This window comes from Chiloscyllium plagiosum, unplaced genomic scaffold, assembly GCF_037043375.1.
Source record: "Chiloscyllium plagiosum isolate Xiang-an unplaced genomic scaffold, Cpla_swu_hap1 HiC_scaffold_42, whole genome shotgun sequence".
NCBI classification, from domain to species: domain Eukaryota; kingdom Metazoa; phylum Chordata; class Chondrichthyes; order Orectolobiformes; family Hemiscylliidae; genus Chiloscyllium; species Chiloscyllium plagiosum.
Window position 1 is genome coordinate 7,768,210 of NW_028270180.1, and position 25,312 is coordinate 7,793,521.

The window sequence follows — 25,312 nt, forward strand, 5'->3', positions numbered from 1 at the left end:
ATATTTTTCTCAGGAATTCAAGACCTTTTTGGAAATTCATTCAGGTATGGCCAGTAACCCATTGACGATGTGGGAGACCATTAAGGCTAATGCGTGAGGTTTGATCATCTCATATTTTGCGACCCAGAAAAGACGAAAGGGAGAACAACAGCGCCTGCTCGAGGCTCGCTTGAAGGCAGCTGAGACAGCGTATAATAATAGGCCCTCTATTATTAAGCTACAAAGGATCACAGCCCTTAGGACAGCCTTGAACACCGCACTTACTCAAACAGCAAAGAGGGAAATATTATTTGCAAAGCAAAGACTATATGACTATAGCGACAAGCATGGCAGATACCTAGTATATCTTGCTAGGAAAAAAAAGGCTCCTCAAGTTATCACATCCATTAGGGAAAGTGCTGGTACTCTGACTTGTGATCGTAATAGGATCAATACAGCCTTTAGAAAGTTCTATTTTGAATTGTATAAATCGCAGGACTGTGAGGATAGAACTAAGAAGGTAGAGTCCTTCTTTAAAAACGTGGCCTTTCTGGATTTAACCCCGGAGCAGGTGTCGATCCTGAATGCCCCCCTGACAACCCAGGAAGTACTCGACGCAATTAGACAGCTTCAGAGTGGCAAAGCACTTGGACCAGACGGATTCCAGGTTGAATTTTATAAAAGATTTATAGGGGAACTGGCTGGTACAATTACTCACATAGTCAGGGCTGCCTCCCGCCTGCGTTGAGAGAAGCAAATATTTCTCTCATTCTTAAAAAAGGAAAGGCCCCAGAAGATTGCTCATCATATAGACCAATACTCTTGCTAAATGTGGATTTCAAAATCCTTTCTAAAACGTTAGCATTAAGATTGGAGAGGTCTTACCATATATCATAAAGGAGGACCAGGCAGATTTACCAAGGGCTGTAGATCAGCTAACAATATTAGAAGAATCTTAAATATGATACAAGCCTGTCAACAGGAAAGAATACCGGGGATAGTTGTCTCTCTGGATGCAGAGAAGGCATTTGATCGGGTAGAATGGTCATATCTTTTTTTACACACTGGAAAGGTTTGGTGTCGGAGAAGTATTTTCTAAATGGGTCTATATTATACAATGACCCCAGGGCAGCCATGATTACCAATGGTTTGGGTTCGGATAGCTTCAGTGTGGGTAGGGACTGTCGTCAGGGATGTCCTGTCTCACCGTTATTATTCACGCTAATAATCAAACCACTGGCGGAAGCTATACGAACCGACTTGTGCATAGTGGCTCTGAGGGTTGGTTCAGGTAAACATAAAATCACTCTCTATGCAGATGATATCCTCCTTTTCTTAAGTAATCCTTTGATATCCTTCCCCCGCTTAATTCAAGTAATCAATCTATTTAGTATGTTCTCAGGCTATAAAATCAATTTTATGAAATCGGATGCCATGGCGTTGGGAGGTCTCGCTAGTGTATCCAATTTATCGGACGGATCTTGCTTTCCCTTTTGGTGGTCACTGGAGGGTTTTTTATACTTGGGTATTTTTATCACCCCAGTATTTGGTCAGCTGTATAAAGCCAATTTTGTGCACCTACTAGAGAAATAAGGCAGGACTTTCAACACTGGGGAGATCTCCCAATATTCTGGTTAGACAGAGTAGCTCTAGTTAAAATGAATATTCTGCCTCGTCTCCTGTATCCTATGGGAGTGCTCCCTTTGATATTGCTGAGACTGGCGTTACGTAAGCTACACGGCTGGCTTGGTTCCTTTATTTGGACTCATAGACGGCACCTTATCAAATTATAAAAGCTGCAGCTTCCACAAGGACTGGATTTTCCAGACTTTAAGAGGTATCAGTTGAGTTCTTTATTATGCTATGTAGCTGATTGGGTCTCTTGTGACCCACAGTCAATTTGATTCGACATTGAGACCTCCCAAGCAAAGTGTCCCCATATCAATGTTTAATTTTTAGATAAGGTGAGTGCTATTATGGACTATTGCAAAAACCCTATTTTATTAAATACAATTAAAGCCTGGAGGATAATGCCGCAAGATGAGGTAACCTACAAAAAACCTCTCCTCCTACTCCTATGGTGGGAGCATCGGGTTTTCAGCCAGGGCTGACAGGCGCTACATTTAAAACCTGGAGATCCAGAGGTATCTCTTGCTTAGGGGACCTGTTTGATGGGGAGGTTATGATGTCTTTTGAGCAGTTGCACCAGAAGTTTGGACTGCCTAATGGAGACCTTTTTTCGGTATTTCCAAATATGAGATTATATACACATTAAGAAGACCTCATTATTAGACAGCCCCTACAAATCGGATAGGGAGAGAAGAGTGCTATGACCAATGGGTCCACTTTCGGTCAGTACTCTTTATCACTCATTATGTAACGAGGTATCGAAAGACATGGACCAACTGTTTAAAACATGGAACCAGGAATTCGGGTTAGAAATCCCTCTAGAAATGTGGGAGGACATCTGGGAAAACGCCAGAAAGATCTCTCTTTGTAATAGAACCCAAGCTATTCAATTAAAGATACTCCATAGGGCCCATATAGCACCTGAAAGACTTGCAAAATTTAGGGTAGGAATATCCCCAAAGTGTCCTAAATGCAAAATAGAAGTGGGCACTCTCAAGCACTGTTTATGGACATGTCACAAGATCCATAGATACTGGGACAGATTAGCGAATGCTCTGACAGAAATCTTGGGAACGGAGATTAGATTGGATCCAGTATCTCTTCTCCTGGGCTTTTCAAATCTTCCCTCCCTGGATGTGCACAGGAGGAAACTATTTTCCATTCTCTATTTTTGTGCAAGAGAAAATATCTTAGTGAATTGGGTAGCTGAGGACCCTCCAGGACTTTCGAATAGGCACAGGTTAATCATGGAACATATCCCCCCTGACTTCCTCACAAATATGGTGCACCAAAAAACTGAATTATTCTATAAAATATGACAGCCCTTTCTGAACTATATCGACACAGATATTTCGGCCATATTGTCAAGGGCTTTTGTCTGGCTGTGGTAGTGGTTCTGGCTGGTCCGGGGGCCCCCGAGGGGAGGAATCCTGTATAAAGATGGGTTTTATTATGACTTGATGTTAATTCATTTTGAGTATGTATTTAATTATTCTGTTATTTTTCGCTAGTAATATATGATATCCTATTTTATGTTTTGGTTGTTTGCAGGATAGATTAGTAGTTAGTTGGGGTTTTTTTCCCTTTTTTGTGTTTTGATTATTATTCATTTCTGTTGTGGTTCTGTTCGCCGAGTTGGGAATTTGTGTTGCAGACATTTTGTCCCCTGTCTAGGTGACATCCTTAGTGCTTGGGAGCCTCCTGTGAAGCGCTTCTGTGATCTTTCCTCCGGAGGAAAGATCACAGAAGCACTTCACAGGAGGCTCCCAAGCACTGAGGATGTCACTTAGACAGGGGACGAAATGTCTGCAACACAAATTCCTGGCTCGGCGAACAGAACCACAACAACGAGCACCCGAGCTACAAATCTTCTCACAATTATTTATTTCTTTTTAATATATATTTTTAATTGTATATTAGTGTTTATACTTGTTTGTATTCCTTTGTAATTATGTAAAAAAAAGTTCAAAAAATTTCCTTTTTTTCTATAAAAATACCTATTAAAAAATATGTTCAGAGATGTTATTTCACCACTCTGGAGCTGATGGGACTTGAACCTAGGTCTCCCAGCTTAGAGGTAGGGACATTAGGGACATTGCCATTATGCTACAAGAACCTTTCAGTCTTCCTAGTGCTGATGGTCAAGCCAAACTCTTTGCAGCTGTGAGTGAATATGTTCATTTACTGCTGCTGGTATGAAACATTGGTTGCTGTATCTTTAGCATAAAGCAAATCTGAATGGATTTGCTGCACCTTTGTCTTGGCTCTCAGGCAGGCAAGCAAGACTAAATAGTTTGCTATCACTTCCAGTATATACATAGAAAAGCTATAGATGACCTGAAGACATAACATACAATGAATAACCTGGTGTTAACATGTACTGCACATTTAAGTATTTAAATGGTAATAAATCTGTCTGCCACAAGCAAGAAATGTCAATGCTGTACAACAATAGTTGAGGAAAGGGTGGAAGCCAAATGAATAGAAGATGACTAAGTTACTGAAGATGTATATAGGCATCTGTTAGGGTCCATTTTTGTCAAAGTGTACATTTCTTGCTTTACTTGATGGTATATGAATTCAAAATTTATTGTTTTCATACTTTTTGCTGTATGCTTATTTGTGTTTTTAATATTCTGCTTTCTGTGTCATTGACAGAGGAGCTGACACCGCTGGTGCTTGCTGCACATAAGGAATTTAAATTCACGCATATATGTGCAGGGGCTTCTGCCTTTGGAAAGGTGAGGAAAGTACTATTGGCAAGACATTACAAAGGGCTTATCAAGATAGGCTGTTTGGTCCAGAAGTCAAGGTTAAAGTGGTGCTGGAAATGCACAGCAGGTCAGGCAGCATCCGAGGAACAGGAAAATCGAAGTTTTGGGCAAGAGCCCTTCATCAGGAGTCAACAGATTCCTGAGAAGGGCTACTGCTTGAAACATCGATTTTCCTGCTCCTCGGATGCTGCCTGACCTGCGGTGTATTTCCAGCACCACACTAATCTTGACTCTAATCTCCAGCATCTGTAGTCCTTACTTTTGCCTGTTTGGTCCAGAAGGCCAATGCTGGAGTTTATTCTCACACACTACCTACCACCCTTCTTTACCTAATCCTGTCAGCCTAGCCTGTGATCTTCTTTACTTCATGTACCTGCTTAGATTTTTCCTTAAATTCGTCTATTCTATTTATTACCCAACTACTCCATGTGGTAGCAAGTTCCACATTCTGATCACATGCTGAGTGAGACATCAGGCAGTTCTTCTAAAAACATTACATGTTACTTGGAATTTCAATTGAAGCTGACTTGTCAGCAAAACACAATAAATGTGCAAGGAGCTTTGTGGTGCATGGGTAGGTGATAGTCTACCCTCTGGGCCTGAGGCTCTGTGTTCAAATATCATCATGACAGTGGAGGGTTTGTCATAGTGTGACCCAAACAGATCGATTATCAATCTGTAAAACCTTATGATACACCAAAGGCTGGTGGTAAGAGTGGTTTCCTGGTTGGCCAGAACTCTGGCAGCTGTGGTGCAAAAAGTTCTCCCACGTTAAAAGACTCCATGTGAATAAGCACCATAGGCATGGTGGCTCAGCGGTTAGCACTGCTGCCTCATTGTGCCAGGGAACCCAATTCAATTCCAGCCTCAAGTGACTATGCAAACTCCACACATTTTCCCTGTACCTGCATGGGATTCCTCCAGGTGCTTTGATCTCCTACTACAGTTCAAAGGTGTGCAGATTAGGTGGATTGGCTATGCTAAATTGCCCATAGTATCCAGGGATGCACAGACTAGATGGATTAGCCATGGGAAATGCAAGCTTACCAGGATAGGGTGAGGTGCACTTTGGAGGGATGGTGTGGAACTGTTGGGCCAAATGGCCTGCTTGCACACTGTAGGGGTTCCATGATTCTATGATCTTCGTTTCAAGGGATCATCCCACACTGGTGCACATACAAGATGTACTTTCGACAAAATTTTGTTTTGAGAATAAATTAGTTTACTCTTCATCATATTAGGAGAAATACTCTTTCTGAAGTATAAATAAAAAAAATCTCTACTTATCAGCAGATTTGCTTTTTGTAATGTTGAATGCTGATTTGTTGGGCTTAAAATATATATTGTTTAGTTGTTTTGAAAATCTAGTAGGCTTATGAAATTTGACTACTTCTCATGACCTTTCATGGAAAGTACCATCATATACTCCTGCGCAGACTCCCCCCACTGTGTAAATTGGATAATTGCTTCAGAGTTCCATGCATTTTTGAACAATGAGATTTAAGATAGTTATTTTTACAGGGTGACAGATTATTCCATGTGTTGAATGTTGAAAGGTGATGGGTTATTTATTGATGAGTTCTGATATATTCAACCAATAATCTGTTCCTATTTCCATATTTAAAGTATCCAATGACACATTTTTCCTCTTCCTTTCATCCTAAACCATGATTGCTGAAAACAAATGCAGCACTCCAACTAAACTAGCAAAGTCCTGCAATCAACAAACTTAGCTGAGTTTGCAGATCAGATGTGATAACCTGCATAACTCAACAAGTTGCTATCTTTAACTAGTCCAGTCTAGGAACAAGAAAAGGCCAATGACTGTCTTTAAGATGCCACAATAAAAGAAGATTGGAATTATTCATCATTAGAGATGACAAGGTCCTGGCACTTACTGCTTAAATTTGATTATTTAATAAGATTGAAATAATATGTTTGTACTTATTGTCATGCGTGCGTGCACCTATATATTTACATGTGATTTTAACATTTAACTAAGATCAGTTTGAGTAACTGAAAATATTTTCCATAGAATAAATGCAAGCTAATCTATTCCCTGAAAATATTTTCTTATTCGACTTGCTTCTCAATTTATATCTTGAAGGTTATATGCCAAAAATTTGAACCTCCCAAATCAGGTATTCACTGCTGTGTTAAGTAGGTTTAAAGCCCATAAAATTGGATTATGCAGTGCCAGGTAACCAGCTTGCCTGTGTTCTGGAATGCGCTGCCTGTAAGAAAACAGGTTCATTCGTAGCATTCAAAATTGAATTGGATAAACACTTGAAAGGGAAATAGAGCTGTGGGGAGAAATAGCTGCAGGGGAGTGGCATTGATTTGAATAAAAGTGTTAGTATCCCTGTTTTGGACTAGATTGCCTTCTTGTACTATTGGCTTTTGATTCTAACATAGAATCAAATGTTATAAATGTATGGCACAGATGGAGGCCATTCAAACTATGTGTATCAGCGTTGGTTGAAAAGGAGTATTCAGCCTAACCTACCTTCCTGGACCATCACCTCATAGGTGCTGCACTTCCAATGAATATCTAAATACATCTTTAAAAATGTAATGAGGATTCTGCCTCTATATCACCATTTCAGGAGGAGAGTTCCAGATTACTTGCACCTTCTGGGTGAAGACTTTTCTAAATTCCTCTCTAATCCTTTTATCTATTACTTTAACCTCTGATCTGACAGATATTTACAGTAAAGGAAAGCTCACACTTGCTCATACACAGAATAGTTTAATGATGCATATGGTTCACCAAGTTCTCTAACTCTTTAACTGAGCCACTTGAATTGCTATAACACTTCCTACAACATTTTCCTGCAATATTTCATCTTGTCTTGGAGCTGTCAACTTACTGGCTTAATGGCATTCCAATTGAATTACAATGCATTACACAGTGCATTATGTTTCATAAGTTGTATTTTATTGAATTAGTTCTGCCCTTTTCCCTAGATGCATTTCATCATTTTCTGTGTTTCCTGGCAATATCCTAATTAACTGCCCCTTTCCCACTTGAAAATTACTTTGTGCCCAGGTTTGCCATGTAACATTTATAATGTAACATAGAAAGTAGCGATAAACTGAGATTGCATTTTTATTTAAAAACGTAAAGCATTTGTGGGCATCAAGAACAAAATGAAGTGCAAGCTATGAAGAATTAGTAAGTGTAAACAAAAATGCATGAACATTTGTGTTGAGACCCAATATAAGAGCAGCACTTTATTACTTCAAAGAACACTCATTTAATGTAAATGCAATCAGTTAGTAGTTTCATCTTTAAAGTTTACTAACCAGTTAGAATCAACCCAAAACTATGAAGCAGAGAAGAGAAGGTTTTGAGTATTGTTATATGGGCCATGATAGACAGGAGGCTGGAAGAACACTGTAAGCCAGGCAGCATCAGAAGGTGCAGAAGTCGACATTTTGGGTGTAACCCTTCTTTAGGATTGATATATGGGCCATGACAGCAGCTATTTCGCACGCAGTAAGATCTCATTAACAGAAGTCACCAACTAATTTTTACTGGTACTCGTTGAGGGCAGCATGCTGCCCATAGATGTAGAGTGGAATTGGATGATAGTTCCCTGCCCCAACAGTTGTTGTGCTAAGATTTTGCATACAGTGTTTCCTTGTAAGAAATGCATCAAAATATGTTCAGTTTAATATCTTGAAAAGGAAAATATCACGTTTAATGAGCGTACTTTATCCTGGAATGTTTATTTACAATCTTTCCTTTTCTTTTTAGAACATTATACCTCGAATAGCTGCTAAACTTGATGTCGCTGCCATCTCTGATATCACTGAAATTAAAACCCCAGATACATTTGTCAGAACTATCTATGCAGGTTGGTACAAGATGAACTCTTTTGCTGAAGTTTGACTTTCAGGTTATAAGTGATTTATAGTTAGTCATTGTGTCTTTTTACTGAATGTAAAATCTAACGTATTTTTGACGTGCTCTTGTGCAATATAGAAAGGAACCTGGCATGTTACCAAAGAAGTATGGGCAGCACGGTGACTCAGTGGTTAACACTGCTGCTTCACAGCGCCAGGGACCCGGGTTCGATTCCCGCCTCGGGCGACTATGTGTGGAGTTTGCACATTCTCCCCGTGTCTGCGTTTCCTCTCAATCCAAAGATGTGCAGGTCAGGTGAATTAGCCATGCTAAATTGCCCATAGTGTTAGGTGCATTAGTCAGGGGTAAATATAGGGTTGGCGAAATGGGTCTGGGTGGGTTACTCTTTGGAGGGTTGGTGTTGGCTTGTTGGGCCGAAGGCCTGTTTCCATACTGGAGGGAATCTAAAAAACGCATCCACTTGAGGTTATTGCCTCAGTCCTTCCATCTGCAACTTCCATCTTTATCTTTAGATTATAGCAATGCCTGCTATTAGAACATGGTAGCAGTTGCACTCCCAAAACTAGGCTGATATAGTTCATACTTCATTTGCATTAGTTATCATTGTCAACATGAATGCAGTGACACCTCCTGATCCAGAATACATGGAGAGAAACATTTAGACATTGGATCAGATACTTGGATCTTAGGAGGTGGAACTGAAGGTGAGTTGGAACAGATGGGTTTTCTAGAGTTTGAACAAAGGAGAAATAAGCAAGGTAGAATATTTTTAAAAAAGTATGGAAATGCTCTATAAAAGCTGAAGTAGTTCCACTGATAGCAAGTTTTGAGAAGATTTGTAGCTCAGGTTGAGGTTCTGGATGTAGGTTTGCTCGCTGAGCTTGAAGGTTCATTTTCAGACGTTTTGTCACCATCCTTGGTAACATCTTCAGTGAGCCTCTGGACGAAACACTGCTGGTGTTTCCTGCTTTCTATTTATATGTTTGGGTTTCCTTAGGTTGGTGATGTCATTTTCTGTGGTGAACTCCACCCAAGAATTCCTGAAGACCATCAAAGGCACCAAGATAGAAGAGGATGAAATAATGGTTTCCTTTGATGTATCAGCCCTGTTCACATCAATCAACATCAACCTAGCCAAGGAAACACTGACTACACTATTAAAAGAATCAAAGACACATACACCAAACACCACCAACTTCATCAGCAAGGACAACATCGTCAAGCCCTAGCCTATTCAACCTCTCCCTATAGCTCAAATCCTCCAACCCTGGCAACATCCTTGTAAATCTTTTCTGAACCCATTCATGTTTCACACCATCTTTCCCATAGGAAAGAGACCAGAATTGCGTGCAATATTCCAACAGTGGCCCAACCAATGTCCTGTACAGCCACAACATGACCTCCCAACTCCTGTACCCAATAGTCTGACCAATAAAGGAAAGCACTATCCGATTCCTTGCGACTCCACTTTCAAGGAGCTATGAACCTGCACTCCAAGGTCTCTTTGTTCAGCAACACTCCCCAGGACCTTACCATTAAATGTTTAAGTCTTGCTAAGCTTTGCTTTCCCAAAATGCAGCAACTCACATTTATCTGAATTAAATTCCATTTGCTACTTCTCAGCCCATTGGCTCATCTGAACAAGATCCCATTGTAATCTGAGGTAACCTTCTTCGCTGTCCGCTACATCTCCAATTTTGGTGTCATCAGCAAACTTACTAACTATACCTCTTATGCTCACATCCAAATCATTTATATAAATGATGAAATGTAGTGGAACCAGCACCAATCCTTGTGGCACTCCACTGGTCACAGGCTTCCAGTCTGAAAAACAACCCTCCTCCACCACCCTCTGTCTTCTACCTTTGAGCCAGTTCTGTATCCAAATGGCGAGTTCTCCCTGTATTCCATGAGATCTAACCTTGCTAATCAGTCTCCCATGGGGAACCTTGTTGAACGCCTTACTGAAGTCCATATAGATCACATCTACCACTCTGCCTCATCAATCCTCTTTGTTACTTCTGCAAAAACTCAATCAAGATTGTGTGACAGGATTTCCCACGCTTAAAGCCATGTTGACAATCCCTAATCAGTCCTTGCCTTTCCAAATACATGTACATCCTGTCCCTCAGGATTGCCTCCAACAACTTGCCCACCACCGACGTCAGACTCACTGGTCTATAGTTCTCTGGCTTGTCCTTACCATCTTTCTTAAACAGTGGCACCACGTTAGCCAACCTCCAATCTTCCAGCACCTCACCTCTGACTATTGATGATGCAAATATCTTAGTAAGAGGCCCAGCAATCACTTCCCTAGCTTCCCACATAGTTCTAGGGTACAGCTGATCAGGTCCTGGGGATTTATCCATTTTTATGTGTTTCAAGACATCCAGCACTTCCTCCTCTGTAATCTGAACATTTTGCAAGATGTCACCATCTATTTCCCTGCATTCTATATCATCCATGTCCTTTTCCACAGTGAATACTGATGCAAAATACTCGTTTGGTATCTGCTCCATCTCTTGCGGTTCTACACAAAGGCCGCCTTGCTGATCTTTGAGGGGTCCTATTCTCTCACTAGTTACCCTTTTGTCCATAATGTATTTGTAAAAACCCTTTGGATTCTCCTTAACTGTATTTGCGAAAGCTATCTCATGTCCCCTTTTTGCCTTCCTGATTTCCTTAAGTATATTCCTACTGCCTTTATACTCTTCTAAGGATTCACTCAATCTATCCTATCTATACCTGACATATGCTTCCTTTTTTTTAACCAAAACCTCAATTTCTTTAGTTATCCAGCATTCCCTATACCTACCAGCCTTTCCTTTCACCCTAACAGGCATATACTTTCTCTGGATTCTCATTATCTCATTTCTGAAGGCTTCCTATTTTCCAGCCGTCCCTTTACCTGCGAACATCTGCCCCCAGTCAGCTTTTGAAAGTTCTTGCCTAATACCGTCAAAATTGGCCTTCCTCCAATTTAGAGCTTCAACTTTTAGATCTGGTCTATCCTTTTCCATCACTATTTTAAAACTAATAGAATTATGGTCACTGGCCCCAAAGTGCTCCTCCACTGACACCTCAGTCATCTGCCCTGCCATATTTCCCAAGAGTTGGTCAAGTTTTGCACCTTCTCTAGTAGCTACATCCACATACTGAATCAGAAAATTTTCTTGTGCACACTTAACAAAATCCTCTCCATCTAAACCCTTAACACTATGGCAGTCCAGTCTATGTTTGGAAAGTTAAAATCCCCTACCATAACCACTCTATTATTCTTACAGATAACTGAGATCTCTTTACAAATTTTCTTTTCAATTTCCCTCAGACTATTAGGGGGTCTATAATATAATCCCAATAAGATGATCATCCCTTTCTTATTCCTCAGTTCCATCCAAATAACTTCCCTGGATGTATTTCCAGGAATATCTTCCCTCAGTACAGCTGTAATGCTATCCCTTATCAAAAATGCCACTCCCCCTCCTCTCTTGCCTCCCTTTCTGTCATTCCTGTAGCATTTGTATCCTGGAACATTAAGCTGCCAGTCCTGTCCATCCCTGAGCTACGTTTCTGTAATTGCTATGATATCCCAGTCCCATGTTCCTAACTGTGCCCTGAGTTCATCTGTCTTCCCTGATAGGCTTCTTGCATTGAAATAAAAGCAGTTTAATTTATCAGTCCTACCTTGTTCTCTGCTTTGTTCCTGCCTGCCCTGACTGTTTGACTCGCCTTTGTTCTCAACTGTACCAGTCTCAGACTGAAATTTTTCCTCATTATCTCCCTGGGTCCAACCTCCCCCACCACCACCACCACATCTTCCCCACCTTACTAGTTTAAATCCTCCCGAGCAGCTCTAACAAATCTCCCTGGCAGTATATTAGTCCCCTTCCAATTTAAGTGCAATCCGTCCTCCTTGTACAGGTCACTTCTACCCCAAAACAGTTTCCAATGATCCAAAAATGTGAATCCTTCTTCTTCCATACACCAACTCCTCAGCATTCATCTGCTGTATCCTCCTATTCCTGTCCTCACTAGCTTGTAGCACCGGGAGTAATCCAGATATTACTGCTCTTGAGGACCTCCTTTTTAAATTCCTGCCTAACTCTCTTTAATCTACCTTCAGAATCTCAACCTTTTCCCTTCCTATGTCGTTGGTTTCAATGTGTACAGTGACCTCCTGGCCCCTCACCCCTTGAGAACAGTCTCCACCCTCTCTGAGACATCCTTGATCCTGGCACCAGGGAAGCAACATACCATTCTGATTTTTCACTGCTGGCCACAGAAACGTCTGTCTGTACCTCGGACTAGAGAGTCCCTTAGCACAATCGATTGCTTGGAAGCCGATGTACTTGTCATTACGTTAGAGCCAGTCTCAATACCATTCAGTTTGTTCTTATACAGGGCAAATTCTGCAATGTTGGGTTTGGAGTGCAGACCAAGAAAGTGGTTAGGGTGGCGATAATAGGTTGTAGAAATAAATGGAATATATTTGGTCTTGATGCTATCTGGATAAGTTGAACCTGGCTTCGTAGGCTACGTTGTAATGTACCGTTCCAGAAGGAAAGTAGCACCACTTCATGAGTTGGTTTTATACTAAAAAATCATAAGACATAGGAGCAGAAGTAGATCATTGAGCTTGTATTTTCTGCTTTATGATTTAATAAGATCATGATTGATCTGATCCTCACTCTCCTGTCTTTTGCTCACAACTCTTGATTCCTTTACTGATTTAAAGCTGTCTATTCTCGACCTTGAATATAATCAACATGCTGTACAGCCTTTTGTAATGAAGAATTCCACAGATTCACTACCCTCGGAGAGGAAATTCCTCTTCATCTCTGTCTTAAATGAGTGTCTCCTTTCTTGAGATTATGCTGTCTGAGACTGTGCCTTCAACTTTCAGTTGTACAATTTGCTATATGTTTCTGTTTTTCATTTTACTTTGAGTAGTTGATATCTAGGAACATAAAATTGAAGATATTTTTGATTTAAAACCTATGCACAATCATTCCAGTGAATTCCACCAGTATGTGCTAAATCTGTTATTTTATTTGTTGCATGTACCAGTAGGTGCGTTAAAACAAAAATTGCAGATGCTGGAACTCTGAAACAAAAGCAGAAATTCTTGGAGGAGCTCAACAGGTTTCTCCAGTAATTTCTGTTTTTTCAGCAGAGGTATTCCTTGATATAATATAAGCATCAATGGAAAGGCAATTGAATTTGTTATTTAGTAATTAAAGATTGAATGTAATCTTTGCATTGGACAGAAAGAGCACATCTTTACATCAAATACAAATATTTCCCATGAGTATTGAGAGAAATACATCTAACTCTGTATTGTGCCTAGAGACAAAATTCAGTTGTGGCAAATTAAAGGAAAAAGAGAGGTATCAGGCTATCACTGGTAATTTGGAGTAATTTCAAAACTCTGATGACTAAAAACTTTAAAACTCTATTAAATACAAGTGACTACTATTTAAACCCAATAGGTACCACACATGACACTTGCTTTGATTTTTTGAGTTGGATGGAAACTGATTTAACTACATAATCTCATGTAAAAGTATTTTGAACCCACGTGTGATCAATTATTAAACTATCAGTTGGAATTCAGCATAGGAGTTTGATTGAATTTGATGAGGAATCAGTTTTTCTGAGGATGCATCCCTAAACATGTGCTTAGGTTTAATGGTAATTCAGTAGTGGTTTTTGGAAGTTCTGAAGGATTCTCGTTCCAAACCGTGCTTTGAATTCTGAACCTTTTCTCTTCAGTCAAATTGGTATTTCAGTTCTTAATCCTTGACTTTTCATAGGGAATGCTTTGTGCACAGTGAAATCTGACGATGACGTCAAAGTGTTCTCTGTAAGAGGCACATCATTTGAAGCTGCTTCTGTGAATGGAGGAAATGCAAGTTCTGAAAAGGGTAAATGATGCACACTTTACTATTAGAATACTTTATCTCGGTACAAAACTACCTGCTGGATTTCAGTCAAGTGAAATATATTGACTGAGCCAACATTTGCACTAATTGATTGGAAGCTGGCAATCTGATGATTGTGTTCAGTGAAACAGTAGTGAAACTTGTACTCTGCCCTGACATAATCTTCTTGATGCTAAGAACAAGTAAAATGTTATATTCTTTCCTTGGCTTGAAGAACACACAATTCTCACAAAAGTAAATTTATATGATCTTGAGTTGTATTGTTTTAGGAAATAATTCTGTGTATAGAATTAGTCAGCTAGTTTTACTTGTCAATATTTAAGTCTTTGTATGATTAGTCTTCATATGATTAGTCTTCTATAGTCAGTAACACCTTGAAAATGGAGGGTTATGAATAGTATTAAATTTGAAATGCTGTACAAAAGTTTATATCAGCTTCTATGTCATTCTTATATGGTGAAAATCCGTCATTGAAGGGAATTGATAATTGTAGTTTCTGCTAATTTGACCTTCCATCCTTTATATTTTGACACCAGTTTTGCTGCTGAATTAGGTGTTTGTGGGTTCAAGCCCAACTCTGAGATTTAAATACAAAATCTGAGTCTACAACCTGCAGTACTGAGAGAGTGCTACATTCATGGAGGCTAGTTCTTGTGAAGTAGACTTTGGTTGAGAAATTGAGGTCTATCAGAAGAAACCCTAGCCTACTTTGAACAAAGACACAAGATGATTTAAATTTAGGGACTATGCCCTGGAGAATGGTGTTGCTGTATAAAGGATGTAAAGGCAAAAGTAATAAGTTGTTGCCTCCCATTTTTGTCATATAAAAGAACGTATCCATTTATCCAATTTTCCTTGAAGAGGCTTGTTGTGGCAAAGTACTTGCTTACACAACAGTAATGACTATGGTTCAGAAGTATATGGTTTTGGAAAACTTCAGGATGTTTTACAAAGTGAGGCGCTGCATTAGTGCACAGTGTTTATTTTGGATAAGTAATAATTGCTTTCTGAATGCTTTGTTCAGATTATCCTCCTTTAAAGTTGTTTTTCTGAAAAGATATAATGCTTTGTGTACTTTCTAAAACTCACCTCTATCCTGCACTTTTTTTGTGATTAGTTTCACCTCCATCTGCAGCTGGGATCTCTGAGTGGATTGGACAAAGCCTGACCAAAAGTGACCGTCCAGAGCTGACTAGTGCAAGAGTTGTTATATCTGGAGGTGTGTAAGTGATGCCAAATATTGCCTAATATTTTAATCTTACAAGGATAATCCTTGCATTTAGAGTCATAGAGATGTACAGCACGGAAACAGATCCTTCGGTCCAACCCGTCCATGCCGACCAGATATCCCAACCCAATCTAGTCCCACCTGCCAGCACCTGGCCCATATCCCTCCAAACCCTTCCTATTCATATATCCATCCAAATGCCTCTTAAATGTTGCAATTGTACCAGCCTCCACCACATCCTCAGGCAGTTCATTCCATACACGTACCACCCTCTGCGTGAAAAAGTTGCCCCTTAGGTCTGTTTTATATCTTTCCCCTCTCACCCTAAACCAATGCCCTCTAGTTCTGGACTCCCCGACCCCAGGGAAAATACTTTGTCTATTTATCCTATCCATGCCCCTCATAATTTTGTAAACCTCTATAAGATCACCCCTCAGCCTCCGACGCTCCAAGGAAAACAGCCCCAGCTTGTTCAGCCTCTCCCTGTAGCTCAAATCCTCCAACCCTGGCAGCATCCTTGTAAATCTTTTCTGAACCCTTTCAAGTTTCACAACATCTTTCCCATAGGAAGGAGACCAGAATTGCACGCAATATTCCAACAGTGGCCTAACCAATGTCCTGTATAGCCGCACATGACCTCCCAACTCCTGTACTCAATACTCTGACCAATAAAGGAAAGCATACCAAACTCCTTCTTCACTATCCTATCTACCTGCGATTCCATTTTCAAGGAGCTATGAGCCTGCACTCCAAGGTCTCTTTGTTCAGCAACACTCCCTAGGACCTTACCATTAAGTGTATAAGTCCTGCTAAGCTTTGCTTTCCCAAAATGCAACACCTCGCATTTATCTAAATTAAACTCCATCTGCCACTTCTTAGCCCATTGGCCCTTCTGGTCCAGATCCTGTTGTAATCTGAGGTAACCCTTTTCGCTGTCCACTATACCTCCAATTTTGGTGTCATCTGCAAACTTACTAATTGTACCTCTTATGCTCGTATCCAAATCATTTATGTAAATGACAAAAAATAGAGGACCCAGCACCGATCCTTGTGGCACTCCACTGGTCACAGGCCTCCAGTCCGAAAAACAGCCCTCCACCACCACCCTATGTCTTTTACCTTTGAGCCAGTTCTGTATCCAAATGGCTAGTTCTCCCTGTATTCCATGAGATCTAACCTTGCTAATCAGTCTCCCATGGGGAACCTTGTCGAATGCCTTACTGAAGTCCATATAGATCACATCTACTGCTCTGCCCTTATCAATCATCTTTGTTACTTCTTCAAAAAACTCAATCAAGTTTGTGAGACATGATTTCCCACGCATTTATTACCCAAATAGGGAATAGTGAGAGCAAGTTATACCTTTAATAAATTCAGAGTTTCTTGTAACAAAGTCATAAGAGCCAATATTGGATTGTATTACTAATTGTGAAATACCAACAGAAATCTTACACAATTTATAAATTTGAAGGATCTAGAGGTGTTCTCCTGAGAGCAGCTCTCTTGTGTCGTTATAGATTTTCACCTCCCCATTACCCATCTCTGTAGTTGTGGGAAGAGAATTACGTGAGAGCCTTTGGTGTGCTCAGCTAAGGGCTCTAATTGCAGAGTTCAAGGTTGTGTTATCAGATAAATAATTATATTCAAATAAATGAATAATGGCAAAGAACATTTAGATATAGCCTGCGCCCATTCTTGCTCTTTCATTCACTTCTCTGTAAAATAGGTAGATAATTAGTGCAAATACAATGCTTCACATGCTGGTTGAATGAAATAAAAGCTGAAAATGCTGGAAACATTCAGCATGTCAGACAGCATCCATGGAGGGAAAATCAATGGTGATGTTTCAGGTTGATGAACCTTCTTTCTCACCCTTACTCTGAGTATTTCCAGTAATTTCTCTTTTAATATCAACTCATTACCACCTACTGAAGGGTAACTAAGGACAGCCAATAAATGCTGGCTCAACCAGCAAGGTCCATGTTCCACAAGTGAATTAAAAAAAGGGTAGTTGGGCTAGTATGAACTTGGTGTGAAACGTCTTTGAGGTTAAATATATCTTGAGTTTTTTTTTGTTTCCATCACTATAATAGTGTGTTTTATTTGTTGTGGATAAGTTTACTATTCATCCCAAATTTCTTTAACAATTACATAGCCTGCTAGACTGCTTCAGGGAACATTAATGCCAACAAAATAGTGTGGAACCAGAATTATGTCAGGGCTGTTCAGGCAAGTGTGACAGCTTCCTTTGCCTGAAAGCAAAATGTTCTAGGTGTTGGAAATCCGAAATAAAAGCAGTGCTGGAAATACTTAGCAGTTTGCACACCATCTATGGAGAGAAATGGAGTTAGCATTTCAGGTTAATGACCTTTATTTCGTTGCGAGCTTGCTAAGTATTTCTTGCATTGCCTATTTTTGTCCTTTCACTGAAAGTTCTTGCAAACCAAATTTTTTTTTAGACATTTAGATAATTTTCAAGGTCATCATTTCTGACACTAATCCATTGGCTAACTGATGAATTGAATTCAGTTTCACAGTGGTAAGAAATGGCACCTTAATGGTTTTGGGCAAGTACCTCTATGGCAAGTTGTGAAATTGAACTTAATAGCTCTAGTTATTTGTGGCCTAGCGTAAGAAAAAAAATGAATATGAAATTTGCTGGATTGTTGTAAATTCCCAAATCTTTTCAATAGCCTTCTTCAAAGAGAATAATTGCCTCCTCATTCCCAGTATCATCTGTGTGTGGCTCCAGTCCCACACTATGTGATTCAGCTTTAGGACATTTAGGATAGCCAGATATTGAAGACAGAGTCAAGAAGTGTGGTGCTAGAAATGCACAGCAGATCAGGCAGCATCTGAGGGGCAAGCAAGTCGACATTCCTGATGAAGGGCTTATGCCTAAAACTTTCCTGCTCCTCGGATGCAGCCTGACCTATTGTGCTTTACCTGCACCACACTTTTTGACTTTGACTCTCCAACATCCGAGGTCCTCATTTTCTCCCAGGTGTTCAAGATAGCCAGGTACTGATCGACCACTGATAATTAAAGCCGAATAGCAGCTCTTTATAGACTGTTTATATTCACTTTAAATAGCTGACATCATTCTTATAATGTTTATTAGGCCGTGGATTAAGAAGCGGAGAAAACTTCAAGTTGTTGTATGACCTCGCAGATAAATTGCATGCTGCAGGTGGGTGTTTTGTTTGATTAATTTTTTGTTCTCCTTTTGTTAGATAAACTTAATTTCTCATTAATAGTAGTTGCTGATTTTGCAACATAAAATTATTGGCTTAAGGTGTGTCTTGTTAGTTTGTAGCTTTTCACAGTTGAAATAAGTATAATTGGGTGGTCCAATAATTTGTCATAATTATTGACTTGCATTAGCGAAGACAAGGAAAACAGGTAAATTGCTCCCTGTAGCAGCTCTAAGTTGCATCATTCAATGGTTGAGACAGGTGAATCATTATGTGCTTTTACATCAGTACCAAAATGGCTACTTAGCCTACAAAATGGCACAAGAATCCGGAGGCTTGTGGTGGCTCATGCTACTGGACTGACATTTACTGCAGCATGACGCTTTTCTCTTTTCCTCCTGAGTTTTGTGGATAGATTAATTTGTTTTGACACCACTATAATTTTGAATCTTGATTTCTTATTCAAATATATTTGTGAGTTGATGTAATTTTTTGAGAGTATTTTTATCATCCACTCACCAGATTTTAAGGCCTGAAATGAAACACTTAGTTCATATTTTTCACTTTGTGCAGTTGGTGCTTCTCGAGCTGCAGTAGATGCTGGATTTGTACCCAACGATTTGCAGGTTGGACAGACTGGAAAGATTGTTGCACCTGTAAGTATAGTAGTTGGGACCTGTTAAACTGTTTTGATTGTTCAGAGCATAAGTATAGATTTATAACATAGGAGAAGGTATTGACTGTAAGAGTAAACTGAACTGTAAGAATTATAACACAGACTCACAGATCACAGAAAAAGGCCCTTCGGCCCATTGAGTCTGCGCCATTGATTCATACCTGTGATAATGGATGCTCAAATTTTCCTTCATTTATCAGTTTGAGGTGACTGAAACTGTACAGGTTATTGAGTTTATTTTAAAGCTTTATTTATATTGGAAAAGGGAGCAACCTGTCTTTTTAACATTAGATACAAAGGATGCAATAAACAATGGTGTGTTGACTTGTGTCAGAAACCGCACTGATTCTTGAGCGATTCAGTTTCCAATTAAATATTTAACTGGCAAATATTCCAACTTTGCCAGTGGGACTCTTGGCCCTTGGACCTCTGGCAAGACTTAAACTTAGCAACAGTATTGGGTAAAATAAGCTTTGTTCAGACATTGTTCTCCAAGGGTCTATGCAAGCTGTGTAAAATTATCTTAAACCATACTATAAATAAGATTGGTTGATTTAATAATTTCTAGCCATTACTAAGTTAATAAATAGATATTCAGATTTTCCTGTCTCTACTTTATTTAATGTATTAACATTAGAGAAAGTGATTTGTGGATATTTTAATATCATATATTGTAAACTAGGGTTTTGAATTAGTAACTTGTTGATTTTCTGTAGGTCTCAAGTTAGTTAATAGCTTGTCAGCAACATTCCCTGTAATTCTCTTTCTGACTGTGCAGGTCTCTAAGGGCCGTGCGTAGTAGCGACTTCCAGAATCAGAAGTCAATGCTGCGATTGGCGTGCTGTCATTGGTTGCTGTGCACGGAATATTAGAGGGGCTGCACATATGCAGCTTAGAGGGAACATTGCTTGTAAGCATTTCCATAGCTGTGGTGATTTAAAACTGTTCTTTGGGCTTAAATTTATAATTAATGGGCTTTTATGCACCACAAATGGATTTTTGTTTATGTTGTTTTGTTTTATGAACCAACTAGGTAAATAATGGAGGGTCAAAGTTGTTTGGGATTTCTGGTTGTATTTTCTAAGTTTAAAGGAATCACCCATAGCAGAATTTGTTTTTTAATATTACATTGAGTGTTGAGCAGTTCTACTAAGCCTTGGATGAAGATATCTTGATAAGCCAGTGCTTTTGAGAATGGAAAGTTATCTAGCAAATCAGATTATTTGAGTGTAAAGAGTAATTGTTGCTCCGAGATCAGGGGTGTTGGTATAAACCCTGAAGAGGTTATTTAAAACTGAGTACGTTTAAGCTCAGGTTAATAATAACTCCAGGGAAAAGCTGTCAGCAGTTTCAGACTAGAAATTAAAGTCGCAAGTGACTTAAACCTCTTGAGGTTTTGGAGTCAGGGACTCTAGTTTAAGTATGAGTGGTGGCTTTGGGTACTGTACAAAAGCTGTTGTTTCAATTTCTGAAGGAATATTTTAGGATTGATGGGATTTTGTTTTTCCCGTGTGCTTAAAATCTTTTGAATTTATGTTATTAGTAATAGTTCAGTTTATTCTATGTTATCTTCATTTTGTTAATTAACTTCTGTTGTATTATTGAAACAATCTACAGCATTGTGTGCTTATGTTTCAGTGAGAGACTATTTTGTTAAAACCAAACCAAAACAAAATATGATTAATAAAGCCACCTGTCAGTCTGGGGTCTGAATTATAAAGTCTGACTTATATCAACATGTAGCTTTGCAACACTTACTGGTATTTTAATCTGTATTTCACCTTAGCGTTAAATTATAAATTCAATTGTGACCAGCAAACATAATTATACATAAATGATTTAAAAGAATGAGCTAAACAAATTTCTGTGTATTCAAGGTAAGCATTTGCCTTGGGATATAAAGCTAATTAGTTGTTTGGAATCAGCTGTCATTTGCTAATTTAATGATAAATGTATACACTGGAAAAGAGTTTAATGCACATCAAAGTTGTCTGTATGTATTCCCTATAGATGGATGATAAAATACTACTTTCAAGTATGTTTCAGAAAACATGTTAAGAATGCAAGGATTCCATTAATGCATTATTCGGGGTCATGAGGCTCCTTGTTTTAATTGAAGATTCCTTGAAAACTTAACACCTTGGCTTTGAGGTTGGGTGCATCATTTTGGAATCCTCTCTTGTTGTTTTTGTGAAATTGCTAATATTGTCTCAGCATAACCATGTAGCAGCAGCTTTACACTTCTGTACTAATATATATTTCCAAACTTGACCTTTTTCCAAGTGGTTTGCTGAATGAATATTGTGTGCATTGTTGATTGCAATTTTAATTAGAAGTGTCTAATTTTTTGAAAATTACATATACCTGAATATTTGACCTTGGATTGCTAATTAGGTCAGCAGTGTGATCAGATTTTTGCTACAATGAATGCCATTTGCTGCAGCAGATTTTTTTTCTCATTAACAGTGGTATAGAGCATATTGTACAGCTAAAACCATACTTCTGTTATTGAATAAAAACAAAATAATTACTTAAGAAGAAAACTATAGTTTTGTGAGTCAATATGAGTCCATTGTTAACTTGAACTTCAGGTTCAATTTACCTACATTTTGTTGAAATAATGTTTTTCTTTGAAAAAAGCTGCATATATGATTTTGTTGTTGCCTAGGAAAGTGTACCAAAGCCTTTATTTTGCAATTGAGCTCAGAATCAAATAATTAAATTTTACATTAGATTTTGATTACTGAACTGCAAGGTTTTAAGATTTCTTTGTGAGATACAGCACAAATTTCCAAGAGCCAGTGCAGACATAAGAGACCAAATGGCCTCCTGCACCAAAAACATTCTGTCATTTGATGACGGTGGTATAAGCTGGGAGATGGAAAACCAATGCACTATGAAAGATTGAATTCTGTAGTAGAAAGCCTATGACTTTTTCATTGTGTGGTCATGTGATACTTTGTAACATTTGCATTAATAGGCTAAATGTACTTTTATTTGCTAACCTTGCTAATGGCAACAATTTGCATTTGATGTAAAAGGAAGGTTGAATGCAAAATAGTACATACATTCAAAGGGTTAATTGTTTAGCATTCATCTGGCCCAGTCTTTTTTGAAATTTTCATTTAAGCTTCCATTAAAGAATGTTGGACATTACAAAGTTTGACGAAGGAGACCTGTACATGTTCTCTGTGGCTCAGCTAAAGCTCTCAATGGTTAGTGAGACCCATAAGTGCACATAAATAATGTGCCTTGAGAATAGAAACAGCCTCTAAACACAGAAGTGCCCCACAAAGCATGGCATAAGTGCTATTATGTTGCTCTCTGCGGATGTAGTTTTTGTGTATAATTTGAATATGGTTCTGCTGATCCTTTTTTCCCCTCTATTCCTCGCAAGGTACATGACACAGGGTTAACTAGAAACCTAAGGTAGAACCTCTTCTGAGTGGCAGACTTCAGTTGGCGTGGTAGCTCAGCGGTTAGCACTGCTGCCTCACAACTGTAGGTGCTGGGGTTTGATTCCCGCCTCAGGTGACTGTCTGTGTGGAGTTTGCAGATTCTCCCTGTGTCTGCGTGGGTTTCCTCCAGGTGCTCTGGTTTCTTCCCACAATCCAAAGATGTGCAGATTAGGTGAATTGGCCATGCTAAATTGCCCACAGTGTTAGGTGCATTAGTCAGAGGGAGATGGGTCTGGGTGGGTTGCTCTTTGGAGGGTCTGTGTGGACTTGTTGGGCCTGTTTCCAAGGAATCTGGTCTAATTCTGAGTGTAGTTCATGAGTTGTTTTTCTTCATTGATTGGGTTGCTAGTTTATTTTATTAAAACATCTTCAGTCACATGGCTTTCGAAGAAATATTCAAAAGAAAAAAGCAATTTTACTTTATCTGTAAAATAAAATCAGTAAGCTTCGCATGGTCAAGAAAGCGATAACATCCTGGGTGACAAATATAGTTCGGGGAATTTGGAGGCAATGTAAGAATTTGTTGCACAGGGGAAGAAGTGTTTTTTGCTGCTTTTTTTTTGGTTAATAATTTGAAAGGTTTTTAAAAATAGGATAAATTGAAGTCCACGATCAGCGGCCCAACACAAAAGAGTGGCATCACAGGTAAAACGGGAAGTTCACTGGTTGCTGCTAGCTACTAGTTTGACTGTATTCTATGTTACTTTCAGATTGAAAGTAAATAGAGGAAATATTTACAGGCTACAAACGAAAAGGCAAGTGTGAAATTTTAAAAATCAAACAAAGAACCAAGAATTAAAAGACATGCCAAGCCAGGCGACGTGTTGTAACTACATGATATGGGAGCTGGTGGTCCCCGTTGTAGTTCATAGTGATCACATCTGTAGCAAGTATTGTTGCCTGAGGAACTCCAGCTCAGAGTTTATGAGCTGGAGTCTGAGCTTCGAACACTGTGACACCTCAGGGAGGGGGAAAAGTTTCTTGGACACATGTTTCAGGTGGTAGTCACACCCTTTGATCAGGGAGCAGAGGCTGTGCCTACCAGTGAGGCAGTTAGAGGGATCCAGGCAGTAGTGCTGAAGGGCTCTCTGTTCTGGAGCTTGACTTAACAGGTTTGAGATTCTTGCTGCCTGTGTGAATGAGAGTGGGGCCTGTAGGGGGAATGAGCAAATTGACTGTAGCACTGGTATAAGGAGCCATTCAAAAGGGGTCAGAAAAGAGAAATGTATTTCAAACTGGGGATAATATAGTCAGGGAATAGACACTCTTCTCTATGGCCAGGATCGCAAGTCTCAATGCTGTGTTGCTTGCCTGGTGCAAGGATTCAGGATCTCTCATCTGGGCTGTAGAGGAACCTGGAGTGGGAGGGGAATGATCCAGTTGTCGTTGTCCACATAGGTGCCAATGATATATGCAGAAAGAGGAAGGAGGTTCTGCTGAGAGAATATGAGAAGCTGGGGGCTAAATTTAAAAGCAGAGCTAAAAAGGTAATAATCACTGGATTACTACCTGAGTCATGAGCAACTTGGCATAGAGACAACAAGATTAAAGAAGTGAGGCTCAAAGATTGATGTGAGAAAATGGTTTCAAATTCAAGGGCATTGACACCATTACTGGGGAAGGAGGGAGCTGTTCCGATGGAACGCTCATACTGGGACCAAGCCCTGGCTGATTGCATAACTAGGGCTATAGATGGGGCTGACTTGGTGGAAGAGTTCGGTTGCATGCAAAATGATTGAAAATGTTAAAATGGGGGAGGGCTTGGTAGAGGTTATTAAAGCTCACAGAACATGTCAAAATACAGAGAATATGTAAATGGCTATAACTAACTTCAGGTTTAGCAGATGAAGGGACAACTACAAGAAGGGGGTTAGTAAACGTAGGACTAAGAGCATTGTACTTAAATGCAGGCAGTACACGAAACAAGGTATGTGAGCTTGTCGTGTGTATTGAAATTGTCAGGAATGATGATGTGGGTATCAACACACAGCAGGTGCAGTGTTGTGGATATTAGAGATATGTCTGCAAGAGGATCAGGGGTGGGAACTAAACATTCAAGGGCACATGTCCTATCTAAAGGAAGGGCAGAAGGGACAGGGTTGCCTCATTAGTAAGAAATGAAATTAACTCAGTATAGAGTCAGAAGGCATGGAATCTATGTTGGTAGAGTTGAGGAACAGCAAAAGCAAGACCCTGATGGGAGTTGTGTAGAAGCCTCCTAGCAGAAGTCAGCATGTGGGGAAGAAAATAAATCCGGAAATAGAAAAGGCATGTAAAAAGACACTGTTGCAATAATCAAGGTGAACTGGGAAGATCAGCATGGTAGTGGAATTCAAGAAAAGGAGTAGGTGGAATGTCTACGAGATTTTCTTTTGGAGCAGCTTGTGGTAGAGTTCACTAGGGGAACAGACACTTCTGGATTTAGAGATATGTAATGAGCAGACTTGATTGGGAAGTTAAGGTGAAAAACCCCCAGAGGGCAATGACAATAATATGATCGAATTCACCTTGCAGTTTAAGAGGAAGAAGCTAGAATCAGATGCAGTGGTATTACAACTGAG

General features: G+C 39.5%; 1 protein-coding gene across 1 annotated transcript in view; it reads left to right on the top strand.

The window, feature by feature from the left end:
* Window positions 1-25,312, top strand: part of etfa (electron transfer flavoprotein subunit alpha) — a 70,861-nt gene that overhangs the window by 15,635 nt on the left and 29,914 nt on the right. Inside the window, exons 4-9 of the mRNA XM_043680379.2 lie at window positions 4,267-4,349; window positions 8,143-8,242; window positions 14,067-14,177; window positions 15,313-15,414; window positions 18,545-18,613; window positions 19,191-19,273. Coding sequence (XP_043536314.1) covers window positions 4,267-4,349; window positions 8,143-8,242; window positions 14,067-14,177; window positions 15,313-15,414; window positions 18,545-18,613; window positions 19,191-19,273 — 548 coding nt within the window. The remainder of the gene's footprint in view (window positions 1-4,266; window positions 4,350-8,142; window positions 8,243-14,066; window positions 14,178-15,312; window positions 15,415-18,544; window positions 18,614-19,190; window positions 19,274-25,312) is intronic.